At 39.4% G+C, this 14,095-nt stretch overlaps 1 protein-coding gene across 1 annotated transcript in view; it reads right to left on the bottom strand.

The window, feature by feature from the left end:
• Nucleotides 1-14,095, bottom strand: part of bmpr2a (bone morphogenetic protein receptor, type II a (serine/threonine kinase)) — a 61,490-nt gene that overhangs the window by 20,093 nt on the left and 27,302 nt on the right. Inside the window, exons 3-6 of the mRNA XM_062996857.1 lie at nucleotides 12,620-12,799; nucleotides 9,843-9,950; nucleotides 9,607-9,698; nucleotides 2,421-2,648 (exon numbers count right to left, since the gene is read on the bottom strand). Coding sequence (XP_062852927.1) covers nucleotides 2,421-2,648; nucleotides 9,607-9,698; nucleotides 9,843-9,950; nucleotides 12,620-12,799 — 608 coding nt within the window. The remainder of the gene's footprint in view (nucleotides 1-2,420; nucleotides 2,649-9,606; nucleotides 9,699-9,842; nucleotides 9,951-12,619; nucleotides 12,800-14,095) is intronic.

Genomic DNA, 14,095 nt, shown 5'->3' with positions numbered 1-14,095 from the left:
TCTGCATTTGTCCGGCATATTTGTTATGTTTTGTGCCTCTCTTAATGCTGGGATTGCCTTTACCGCTAAGGAAGCATTGGATGGTCCCTCGTCATTTAGTCAGTTTATAGCTTTGAAATATCAGTTTATAGCTTTTGGCACCTTAGTAGGCATTATTTTAAGGTATCTTAACAGACCTCTTCTCAGGAGCGTGCATAGGATGACGTAAAAATGCCGTCTATAGAGAGAGCTCACTAAGTTTCAGACTTGCTTGTGTGTTTCAGATCGTTTTCCTGTTGAAAAACCCAAGTGCGCTTGAACTTTAGGTCACAAACTCATGGCCAGACATTCTTCTTTAAGATTTTTTGACAGAGAGTATAATTCATGGTTCCATCAATTAGGACAAGTCATGCAGGTCCTGTTGAAGCAAAGCAACCCCAGACTATCACACTACCACCGCTATGTTTTAGTGTTGGTATGAAGATCTTACAGTGGGATGTGGTGTTAGCTTTAAGCCAGATGTAACAAGAGCCATGTCTTCCAAAAAGTTCCACCTTTGACTCATGAGTCCACAAAATATAATCCCAAAAGTCGTGTGTGTGTTCTCATGAAAAAATACTGGTGGAAAGCGGAGCCAGACTACACTTCCTCCTCTTCAGGAAGTGACAAATTACAAATCACATAAGGAAGTTTTACAAGCAAGTGATATTTAGTACAATTTGTACCTATGAACTGACATTAAACTGTGTGGTCACCCATCCAAATTAGTTTCATCCACAACCACTCCTAAGTTGTCTAATAATGTATTATACATATTAAACATAAGTATATATGCTCTTTCTATGATTCGGTGGTGGCATCAGCCATTTTTTATGGTGTTGTCTGCTATGGCAGCGGCATGACAATAGCAGACAGGAAGAAACTGGACAAACTGATCAGAAAGGCGAGTTCTGTCCTGGGCTGCACCATGGACTCAGTGGAGGCAGCTGGGGAGAACACCTCTCACCCACTACATGAGACTGTGGCAGCACTGGGCAGCTCCTTTAGCAACAGGCTTCTTCACCCGCGTTGCTCAAAGGAGAGATACCGCATCTCCTTCCTTCCTTCTGCTGTCAGGCTATACAACCAGCACCACCCCAAACGCAGACAATCATCTCCTTCACAATAATTCACATGGTTTTAATCTGCTCTCAAGTACAATAACTTTTTTAAATGAGTGCAATACCTGCTGTACTTTGTGCAATACATTGTAATAACTGTGCAATATTTGGTTAACTTTTTTAATAGACTGTATATATATTTGTAATTTGTTACATATTCTTAGATTTCTACTTTTTAATATATGTGTATATAAATGTAAACACTTTGTATTTTTATATTTTTGAAAGCTGCTGTAACACTGCAAATTTCCCCCTGTGGGATAATAAAAGGCTATCTTATGATTTGCTTACAACTCTGTGGCAACAGTCTGGAAAAGGCCCATTTTTCTTCAAGCATGATTGGTTAGAGATGTTTTGTTAAAGAGAGGTGAAAAGCTCTGTCCTAAACAGTTAGGATGAATTTGAATATCCATTGCTAGCCAGGCCTGTTTATCCAACATCAGTGCCTAACCTCACAAATGCATTTTTTTCGACTGAATTCCCACAAACACTGTTCAAAAGGCCTTTCTGGAAAAGTGGACTGTCCAACAAACTCATGATCAGATGTCCATTTACTTTTGCCAAAATAGTGTATACAGAGGAACCTCGATTTAACGGATTTCGGATTTAACAAACAAATTCTGGAAAACCGAAAGTCCGGTCCGATTGTTTAAAGCTCGCGCAAGAAGTGTATCATGACCAGTAGTTCAGTAATTGTCCGCTAGCCGGCACACGTCCCTCTGTTTACATGAGTGGTTTTGTTTTGCAAGGTGGCCCGCTTTGTTCTCGCCTTTTTCTTTGTGTTTTATGCCTAATTTTTGCAAGTTCTAGTGCTTAGTTATGCCTTTGAAAGACAAGTGAAGTCGTAAGAGGGTGCATTTAGCTTTATTGCTGTGAAGTTAGAACTTATTAAGACAGTGGAAAGCGGTGTTTCTGTGGCTCACATATGTGAGGAATATGGTGTAAAGAAACAGACAGTGAGTGATATACGTCTCTAGAAAAACTAAAGGAGTATGCAGTGAAATTTAGTGGTTTTACATTACAAATTTACATATCTATTTATGTTGTTCATTTTACTGTTTATCATATGAGCATGTTTAAGACTTTGTGGACTTTAGTGCTGTGTTTTTGTATATTTTTGCACCCCCTGCAAAAAAAAACTCGCTGTTTTGGACAATCACATTTAATGGACCAGTGCGACCCCCTTTTAGTCCGTTAAATCGAGGTTCCTATGTATATCCATTAAACAAAACAATTCACTTCAAATTCAGATTCAGTGTTTTCGTATGTATGGATGCTCACATAAGGGTAAAAGTCCATTAGCAGCAGGTACTCTGGGTTCCCGTCTGTCCCGATTCGTTCTTCGGTCTCGAGGAAGCGGGCAATGTTGTCATGCTCCAGCAGTAAGCGGTAGATGGAACGCTCATTCACAAAAGGCTGGCGATTAACACTGGAGAAAACTTTAACTGCCACAGTGCGCTCGTCCAGAGAACCACGGTACACTGATCCGTACCGGCCACGCCCAATCAGCTGCAGGAGAGAGAGAAAGACATCAAGTGACAATAAATAAAAAAGGAGCAAGAGATTTTATACACCAGAACAACATATCATTCTTATAACTATGACCTTGGCAGTACTAATCTTGCATAGGCCTGCAAAAAACTTTCTAAGGCTGAATTTACATTACATGTGGCAAAACTGCTTTGCACAGACTGTGCCATTGTTTCCTATGGAAGGAGGAATGAGGTGGCGCCACCTACCTTGTCACTACACTACATTGAGCTGTACGCACCACGCCCATTTGACCCAGTTTTCTGCTGACCTTTTCAAGGCACCATCAATGAGACAAACTGTTTATATGACAGTCTGAAGCAAGTACAGTCATGATGGAGAAACCGATTCTCACTGTTTCACAAAACTCTGAAAAAATATTCAATTTAAATTAGTTTTATTTGTTTGTTTGTTTAAAAAAAAAAAAAAATATATATATATATATATATATATATATATATATATATATACAGGTCCTTCTCAAAAAATTAGCATATTGTGATAAAGTTCATTATTTTCCATAATGTAATGATAAAAATTAAACTTTCATATATTTTAGATTCATTGCACACCAACTGAAATATTTCAGGTCTTTTATTGTTTTAATACTGATGATTTTGGCATACAGCTCATGAAAACCCAAAATTCCTATCTAAAAAAATTAGCATATTTCATCCGACCAATAAAAGAAAAGTGTTTTTAATACAAAAAAAGTCAACCTTCAAATAATTATGTTCAGTTATGCACTCAATACTTGGTCGGGAATCCTTTTGCAGAAATGACTGCTTCAATGCGGCGTGGCATGGAGGCAATCAGCCTGTGGCACTGCTGAGGTGTTATGGAGGCCCAGGATGCTTCGATAGCGGCCTTAAGCTCATCCAGAGTGTTGGGTCTTGTGTCTCTCAACTTTCTCTTCACAATATCCCACAGATTCTCTATGGGGTTCAGGTCAGGAGAGTTGGCAGGCCAATTGAGCACAGTAATACCATGGTCAGTAAACCATTCACCAGTGGTTTTGGCACTGTGAGCAGGTGCCAGGTCGTGCTGAAAAATTAAATCTTCATCTCCATAAAGCTTTTCAGCAGATGGAAGCATGAAGTGCTCCAAAATCTCCTGATAGCTAGCTGCATTGACCCTGCCCTTGATAAAACACAGTGGACCAACACCAGCAGCTGACATGGCACCCCAGACCATCACTGACTGTGGGTACTTGACACTGGACTTCAGGCATTTTGGCATTTCCTTCTCCCCAGTCTTCCTCCAGACTCTGGCACCTTGATTTCCGAATGACATGCAAAATTTGCTTTCATCCGAAAACAGTACTTTGGACCACTGAGCAACAGTCCAGTGCTGCTGTTTCTGGTTCAAAAGTGGCTTGACCTGGGGAATGCGGCACCTGTAGCCCATTTCCTGCACACGCCTGTGCACGGTGGCTCTGGATGTTTCTACTCCAGACTCAGTCCACTGCTTCCGCAGGTCCCCCAAGGTCTGGAATCGGCCCTTCTCCACAATCTTCCTCAGGGTCCGGTCACCTCTTCTCGTTGTGCAGCGTTTTCTGCCACACTTTTTCCTTCCCACAGACTTCCCACTGAGGTGCCTTGATACAGCACTCTGGGAACAGCCTATTCGTTCAGAAATTTCTTTCTGTGTCTTACCCTCTTGCTTGAGGGTGTCAATGATGGCCTTCTGGACAGCAGTCAGGTCGGCAGTCTTACCCATGATTGCAGTTTTGAGTAATGAACCAGGCTGGGAGTTTTTAAAAGCCTCAGGAATCTTTTGCAGGTGTTTAGAGTTAATTCGTTGATTCAGATGATTAGGTTAATAGCTCGTTTAGAGAACCTTTTCATGATATGCTAATTTTTTGAGATAGGAATTTTGGGTTTTCATGAGCTGTATGCCAAAATCATCAGTATTAAAACAATAAAAGACCTGAAATATTTCAGTTGGTGTGCAATGAATCTAAAATATATGAAAGTTTAATTTTTATCATTACATTATGGAAAATAATGAACTTTATCACAATATGCTAATTTTTTGAGAAGGACCTGTATATATATATATGATTATATCATATTTTTTTATCATCGTTTTTAATCATTGTTTTTTTACCTATTTATTTATGCATTTCCCTCCTTTTTCTCCAGATTTAGCATAGTCAATCTGTCTTCCACTGCTGGGGATCCCTGATTGCACTCGAGGAGGTTATGTTGCTGCTTACGTCTCCCCCGACCTGTGTGCAGTCAGCAGACATGGTAGCCTATTATTGTCTGCTACAGGCACTGCCAATTGAGAATCTCAGAATATCCCGCTGCGCCACCTGGGTGCCTATTTCTGTATGACCTGTATTACTGGGCAAACGTAGTATTTGTCTTTCACTGTTGTACTTTGGGCATTAGTTCAGGATGTGTTTTATGGTGATTAGTGCCTGATATTCTTCGCAACCTCTGGGGTCTTATGGGGTTGGTGTGTCAGTCTGAAATGGCCTATTCTACATCTAGTGTAGATAACTTGGTCTGTACGTTTTCCATAATGTATTTTTGGTTTATTTCTGATGTTGGTGTGAATCTCGTGTAGTTTATTATTTGTTTGTGTGTTCCATGCAAGGTTTCCGCATAGTCACTAGAAAATTTGTGAAACAGTGAGACAGGGTTTTCATTTTAGATAAATAGATTAGATAGAATCAGCTTTTTAGTCATTGCTCAGTACTAACCCAACGAAAGGCAACAAGTATCTACCAGCAGTGCAAATAATAGCATTATGCAAAAAGCAATGGCACTTAGACAGCAATTCCACAACTACTGACCCTGGTATCACTTGTGTGGCTTCAGAGATTTAATGACTTATGTGACTAAAGCAATAATGTTTCCAAACATATAATACAAAATTCCATGTGAATAAAACAAGCAATACTGTTGGTCAATACTGTGGCTTGTTTCCAAGCTTCCCAGTAAGTAAGCAGTTTTGCCATGTATTGTGTGAAAGGCAGCCTTGTGGAGAATGAAGTGCAAAATGCTTATTGTGTAAAAGCATTTAATGTTTCTTCTGCTAGTTGCATTACAGACATGCCTTCCAGAAAACCTTTAATCCATTATGATCAATACAATATGCTAACAAGTAAACAAGGCCAACTTGCTAAATGGCTAACTTCTACTTTTATTCTGCACCAGGCCAGCAGCGCTAGACATACATAAGATATCTGTAACATTCGACCCTGTCACATTGCACTTATTTACTTGTACACAGTTGAAACATAAACTCTATATAAACTGGCCAGTGGTCATATTGCTGATGCCTGATCAAATAGCTTTTGTTATTAATTTCTTTTAGGATACAGTATCTGAATGCATTTTCCTAATAAATGTTTCTACTTTATACAGTCACAGGTATCAGTATAATTCCTATATCTCTCTGTGCTGTCTTTGAATCTGGCATTAGCTTTAAATCAGCTAAGACTATAGCTCATGATGAGAATTGTAGTACCACCTACTGATTTTGCTCTGCTTAGGGAGGCAATTTTAATAAGCTGTTGTAAAAGGGTGGACATAGTCAATGTAAGATCTGGAAATGCTGTGGATTTTAATAACTGAATAAGGCTGACAAGCTGCAGTTAACTGATTTACCCAAGTGAAAACAAAAGTCCTGTAGAAAGTACATACTATGTACTATGTTTGTTTTAAATCTGGAAATTTTAAAAATGCTTCCTTTTTAAGTAACCTGATTGACGAGCAAGAAGCAGCCCAATAGAAAAAGCACTGTTAAGAGCATGTGCATTTGCTGAGTAGTTCTAAAATTCTCTTCTATTATTTATGCCTCTTCTATCCAAAATCCTAGTGGAAAATACGGTTCTAAAATGTAACCAATCTGCATGGTTGCTGGGACAAGATTTAATGCCTTTAGCACGTTTAGGCTCATCTTTAAAACATATTGTATTTAAATTAAACTACATGTTTCTGGAGTCCATACAGCTACAGCAGCAACTTCGTTGGGCTGGACACGTAGCAAGGAGGACACACGAATGCCTAAATCCATCTTCCTTGGTGAGCTGAAACAGGGCAAACGTGACCGCGGCGCTCCCAGAAAACGCTTCAAAGCTGTCATTGGCTGGGATCCAACACCAGACATGGCAACAGGAAGCACTTCAGGCTTCTTAAAGGTCTTAATTATTGTTCCTATAGTATAGTTGTATCAATCCACCTGGCTGATGGCCATCTTTTACTTTCAAATTTTCCAAGCATAATTGTCTTTTCCAATGAATTGGTTTGTCTCAAAGATAAGAGAGCTTCAGTGTGGTTAACTGGGCTTTAAGTGAGAGGTTAGGTTTAGTTTGGTTGAGGATCCATTTGTTTGCCTTTTTGACAGTTTTATTGAATTTCTTGGCTTTTTTTCCACAATCCAGTGTACATTTGTTCTTCTGGCTTTTCTAAATCCTGCTTGTACATCTGGCAGTTCTCTTTCAATGTAAGGCTCTAGTCTGCATTAAATAATCATCAGCATCATTTTACTGGTGTGTGATATGAGGAAGATTGTACAATAAATTTGCACACTTCTTTTTATCATTTCTTTGGAATTGGGACTATACTGGCCTCCTCCAATCTGCTGGTCATTGAGTTATTTTCCAGATTTGTTGGCATAATTTGGTGAGCACTTTAACTGCCATTTCTTCAGAAGCTTAAATATTTCCAGTGCAATGTTATTAATTCATGTGGCCTTTTGTTTTGGTAGTGATCTCAAGGCCTGTCTGACTTCATCTTCTACATAGTTGAGATCAACAGAAGTGTCTAAGATTCTGTGTAATCCTTCCATCTGTGTTTAATCATTGTTTGCTCAGATATACATAATTATATCATATCAACATTATTATACAATACAAGCCTACCTTAACAGTTGAATGTAAACCTAGAACATCCAAAGACAGTCTAAAATACGAAAATACTTGTCCGTGTTTTGACACGCCCCCCTCTGCATCCACAGTATTGATTGGGAGTTTTCCAAACTCAGTTACCCAAGTTGTGTTTTTAGCTGCTTTAGACTTTGACATCTTGGACATTTTGACTAACCGATTGCTAACTGAATTGCCGTAGTATTGCTAGTGTAACAGACTTTTCTGTAGTATAGTGTGCTGATAATGCTTTATGTATGTGTTTACGCATTGAGTGTATTTTGTCCCTTTTGAGGATTCCATAATCTTTGAAAAAGTGTGCTTCTCTTAAGCAATAGAGGGAGTGTGTTATCGCGAATAACATCACGGCTGTGATTTGGTCGCAGGCACGAACCGAAGGTGAGTGTCGTAGATCATCACAGCCGTGATGTTATTCGCGATAACACACGACCTCGAGTGTTCTATTGCTTTTATACAACAGTTTTTACAAAATAAAGAAAGAAAATAAATCAAAGAAGCCCTGAATTTCATAATAAATATGCTTTAATATTGACAATACCTTCCGCCAAAAAGTAGTTCCACAACGAATATAAAGTTTAACACTACAAAGCAGACATCCCAAGTTGCAAAAACTCATTTCAGGGAGGTAAGAACAACAAGAAGAAGAAGGCAAGAACCTCCGAAGGGAAAAAAAGAAATAAAAAAAACCTCTCGCACACACCATGGATGAAAACAGAACTACTAGGAGCTGCTAACTGGGCTTAATTAACTGTTCGTGTTACAAACACATTAATGTTCCCTACATAGTGCACTAGATTGTGTATCAGATCATGGATATATGTTCCCTACATAGTGCACTAGATAGTGAATTAGACAATTGGTTATGTTCCCTACACAGTGCGCTAGATTGTATATCAGATAACGGATTTAAAACGCGACCGGGAAAAAAAGGCTGTGTCGCCTGCGTGCGCGTTTGTGTGCATGAAGCTTGTCGTTAATGGCAACGCGTCAGCGGAGTAATACCATTGTGGTGTGAAAAGACCGTGCTGTTATCACGAATATCAGCACGTTTAGAACGCTTCTCAACCAATCAGATTGTAAGGTCGGAACTACCTGTTGTATAATACACGTTATCATCTCTCTGTAATGTTATGCCTAGTTCACACTACACGATTTTTGCCCTTATTTTCGCTCGTCAACTGGTCGGCGCTAGATTTGCCGGCTCGGGGGCAACTCGGCGTTTGCTCGGCGATCAAAACTCGGCTCTCAATCGCTAAGTGTGAACTACTCAACGACTCGAGTAGTAGCACTCGGCGACCGGATCGAGATTTCTAGCATGTCAGATATCTGATCTGAGTTGCACGACTGGCAATGAGTGCTATGTCGAACAGCCAATTAGAAGGCAGGATACAGTGTGAGGGGAAACGCAGGAGAGGAGTGTAAACAGGTGGGACAAAACATAACACCAACGTTGCATTGCAAAAATATTAATTAACCTCCAACTTACTATAGAACAATCCATACTGTTCGTGTTGCCAAATCCACTCAGATTCATTTATTTTTCCTCCTTGATTTTACGCTGCACATCAGCGCACAAACAACTTTGATCACTCGCTACTTGTTGACGTGCATTTTTGGACATGTTATCATTAAACCCCTCATCACTTGGGAGACCAGAAAAGCTTGCCTGCGATTCCAGTTGGTGATAGGTCATGTAGTGTGAAACCCCCTATCGCCGATCAGTCGTGTAGTGTGAAATACACACCGACTGAAAGACTCCCGAGTGCAAAAGATTCAGTCGTGTAGTGTGAACTGTACAGCGACCCGGCAAATCAGAAAGTCGTGTAGTGTGAACTTGGCATTAGCTGTGCCACAAAAGAACAAGCCAGTAAAGCATTATGCTCCTGATAGTTTGTCTATGTACAGTTTATTTCTTACTTTATAAACTCAGCAAACTCTAAAGATGTTTGGTTACACCATAGTGCAAATTAACCAGTAAAAGTTATGTTTTTCTATAAGTATTATGTTAATGCAGATTAAAACCCACTAGTGTCTCACCTCTAGTAGTTTAAGATTATCCAGGTCCAGTAAATGGGGGGAAACTGCAGCTTCCATCATATTTAAGTTATGAAGACTCTGCTTACCATGTCCTGTTTCTCACACACACACACACACACACACACACACACACACACACACACACACACACACACACACACACACACAACATTAATTCCACAAACCAAAATTCAATGAGCTTAAAGGTAAGGGGTACACTACAACAGGCAACTCACCTCTAAGCACACGGTGGCAGAAAAAGAGCACCACAACCAGGACTGCCACCACAGATACACTTGCCAGGGCAATCAAGATGGCCTCCTCCCGGTAGAGATGGCGAGTATCTGGTCAGGGGTTAGATGAATGTCATTGGTTAATCGGTTATCTGATAACTGACGAACAACTTTTTAATTCATTTCCAACAGCTGAGGCTTGATTCCCATTAAGAGTGCAACTACAGTCTGTACAGAGCAAAAACACCAATTTGAAACTCTGAACATTTTTGTTTTTAAACAACACAATTATTACACATTAAAATCATAAACAAAAACTGTATTGTGTCAGTATGGAGTCTGACTGCATGTTAAACTCTGCACATGCTGATCTGTGTGTAATGTTTATCTTTATTTCTACAAAAATGATGTGTATATTTTGCATCCTGTCCCAGTAAAAAGGTAAAACTCAGAAAGACCTTTGGTATTGTGACTTCATATCTGTTAATTATGATCAGCATGTTAAATTAGTGCTTGCAACAAACTGTTTGCTATCGATTCAGTTTATTATTTATTAGGATTTTAACATCATGTTTTACACACTTTGGTTACATTCATGACAGGACAGGTTATTAATGGTTACACAAGATTCATCAGTTCAAGTTTAATGTCAAATAGTCATGGACAATTTAGTATCTTCAATTCACCTCACTTGCATGTTTTTAGACTGTGAAGGGAAACCGGAGCCCCAGGAGGAAACCCACGCAGACACGGGGAGAACATGCAAGCTCCACAAAGAAAGACCACTCCACCCACCGTGCCGCCTCTATCTATTTAAAAATCTGCCATGTTTACTGTGATGCTCTTTTCAATTCGGTAAAGCATGTGTGACTTGTTGAAATCTAATGTGTTTTATATTTTGATAGGACACTGTAAGCTTGTCATTTAGTTATTGATTAAAATAAACTGGCAAAACAGCCAAACAGCCTAATCATTGGGGGTGCACTTGTCTTGGTGCCAGTCCCAAATCCGGATAAAAACTGGTGTAAAAATGCACCAAATCAGGTATGTGGAACATGATGAAAATATGATAATAAAATATGAGAGCAAGTCGGGAAAAAAACAACCCTTAAAATAAAATGCAGCATGCCCTGGATATCTGTTTGTTTGGACTTTGATGCCACATTCAGCACATTTGTGTCATTTCATGGCATGATTGGTATTATGATTAAGTCTGCTTATTATATCCCTGGATATTTAACTGTAAATTAAAGTCTATAGCCACTAGGGAGCAATACAGAGTTCTTAAGTCTAAAGCAAATACATAAAGTGGTGTTAGCTAGTATTACTAGCATGTAACTGGGTTTCAATTGGGCTTATTTGGGAATCCAGTAGTTATGTTGATCCTGAGCACATTCATGGAATTATACAAGTTTTCACTCGGTGACACTTTATTTTGTATGAGAAATACTGACGTAACTAACTGAATGGAGATGAGACTCCTTCACCACAAATCTTGTGACAGGCCTTCTAAGAAGAGTGGAGGCTGCAAAAGGCAGGGAGGTAACTTCAACTTCACGCTGGCCCTCCAACAACTGCAGTCATGGCTGGATGTTTTCTGCCAATGGTGAACTCTCACAGAGGGGCCTTACCGCATGTAGAGAGACACCCTAAGCACTACAAAAATCATCCATCATTAGCACCAGCACCTTGACCAGCCAACAGAGGTCGCAATTGTACAGTGCCAATAAAACCCTGTCAACCTCTATCCCTCAGGTACAGTACAGCCTGTTTGGATGCCCGGCCAGGTCGACAGCACAACCTTCAGATTTAAACTATTATTAAGATCCTAATATGTTTACATTTTTGTACTTGATGAATTTACGCCCTGCTCAATGTGATAATTATATTTTTTAAACTCAGTGTAGTTATTTTCTGCTTGGTTTTTTAAATTTATTTATTAGGATTTTAACGTCATGTTTTACACACTTCATGACAGGACAGGTTACACAAGATTCATCAGTTTAATGTCAAACACAGTCATGGACAATTTTGTGTCTCCAATTCACCTCACTTGCATGTCTTTGGACTGTGGGAGGAAACCGGAGCTCCCATATGAAACCCACACAGACATGGGGAGAACATACAAACTCCACACAGAAAGGACCCAGACCGCTCAACTAGCTAATCAAACACAGGACCTTCTTGCTGTGAGGTGACAGTGTTACCCACTGAGCCACTGCGCCATCCTCTACTTGTTTTCGAGTATATTTTCTCAGCTGTGCACTTGGGTGTCCTCAGTAATCAATTCAGGCGGTTCATGTTTTTCAAATTCATATTGATTTTACTCTCTGATGAGGCATTAAAATATGTTCTTTCTTACCAAGAGCAGGTAAACCTTACACATTGATTGCTATATTCATTTTTATATGGTTAAAAAGGAAACCAGGTTGCTGGGGTGGCGCCAAGGTAAATTACGCTAGTGGTGATAGATGACCCAGACCATAAATAATAATAAATATTCTTGACTATGTTAACTGTTATGTAATAGCTTTAATCTTAGCTCTAAATACAGTTGTAGCCTAGCGGTTAAGATACTGGACTAGTAATGAACTGGTTCAAGCCTCACCACTGTCAGGTTGTCACTGTTGGGACCTTTAACAAGGCCCTAAACCCTCAGCTTAGATAGTATACTGTCACAGCACTGTAAGTCGCTTTGGATAAAAACATCAGCTAAGTGCTGAAAATGTAAATATGTTGGTCTATTTAAAGCTACACTTGAAAAGCTGACATGAACTTACAGATTGGCTGTGCGGTGGTGGGTCTGGGTAGCGGGAAATCCTCAGTGAAGTTAAGGTTGCACATGTCTCTGCTACAGCAGCAGAAGCGGTAGCTGCCATTCTGGTTTTGAGAGGGTGGTGTCGTAACCTGGCAAACATCATCGTGGCATGTCTGTTTGTCACCAAGATACGTCCAGCAACCTGAAAGATCCAGAAAGATTCTCAAAAACAACCCATTTTTTTTAAATGTTCTAAATGCAAAAGAACGCTCATGTGGCCCTTTTCTACTGCATGGTAGCCTGTGGTACGACTTTTTTTTAACATTCATGTCAATTTTACTGCACCTAAGTATTAGTGCTAAATGTGGTTACCCTTCCTGACCAGTAACCAAGAACACGGGCCAAGTGGGCCATATGTGTGTAGCTAGAAATTGTGCCATTAATTAATCAAATATGACAGTCAAATAATTCGCTTGTTAAGTTAGGACCATTTCCGGGGCCAAACGAACCTTTAATCGCAAACGCAAACAACTATGGCCAAACCTGTGAACCTTTTGTTTTGCCAACATAGTGAGTTTTTATTTTGTTTTTATAAGAAACTTGGATTAATGGATAAGTCAATGTCATATTTTTAATTCATTACATGAAAACTGACATTTCTAACTCTTTGGTTTTACTTTTAATCAGTATAGCTTATAGCTTATATAGTAAAAATCCAGAATCTCACATTATTCTATGAAATTAAAAAAGAAAAAGCTTGAAACACGTGTAATAAATATACAATGACAGTTTACCTTTTTACATGGAATTATGAACAAAAATATAACTTCATGATATCTAATCGCAAGGAAAGCGGTAAAAAGACAGTTAAGTAGTTTTTTTTTCGACTCAGACCTGTTGAAGCAGTACGGGACACAGCACTGTGGCATATTGAAAATACGAGGGACTCAGCCAACTTGGACCCGGATGTGACGTATCATAAGGTCGACACGTCACCACTTAACAAGCGGATGGCCACTAGATAGTCCAGTTGTTGCTATTGCAATTGTTTACAGTTACTCTGGTGTGTGTGCTCTAGCGTCTGGTGGGGAATGTTTGTCAGCAAAAAAAAGTTCTGGATTTGGTTGTGTACTGTACTCTACTGTACAGTCCATGCAATGGAAAAAGGCAATATACATGTCTACAAACAGCCTAGCTTTTACATTATTAACTGATTTATATTTATTCCATTTAGTTTCAGTACACCTGAATAACCACACTATATGGTTATTGTGTGTGGACACTTGACCATAAACTTCTTGGACATCCTATTCCTAAACCATGACAATAATACGGAGTTGTACACCTGTTAGCAAGGGTGTGGCTGTCCACATACTGTTGGTTTATTGCTGGTTATACTGCATTACCCGTCATTCTCCTGTAAAATGCTTTTCAATACCTGTAGTCAATCCCGACCCAACACAAAGCAGTCCCACACCATTACAGTTACGATAATGTT

The sequence above is a fragment of the Trichomycterus rosablanca genome, chromosome 6, assembly GCF_030014385.1.
Source record: "Trichomycterus rosablanca isolate fTriRos1 chromosome 6, fTriRos1.hap1, whole genome shotgun sequence".
Classification (NCBI taxonomy): Eukaryota; Metazoa; Chordata; class Actinopteri; order Siluriformes; family Trichomycteridae; genus Trichomycterus; species Trichomycterus rosablanca.
The sequence above is the reverse complement of the archived record's forward strand: the minus strand, read 5'-3'. Positions and strand labels throughout refer to the sequence as shown.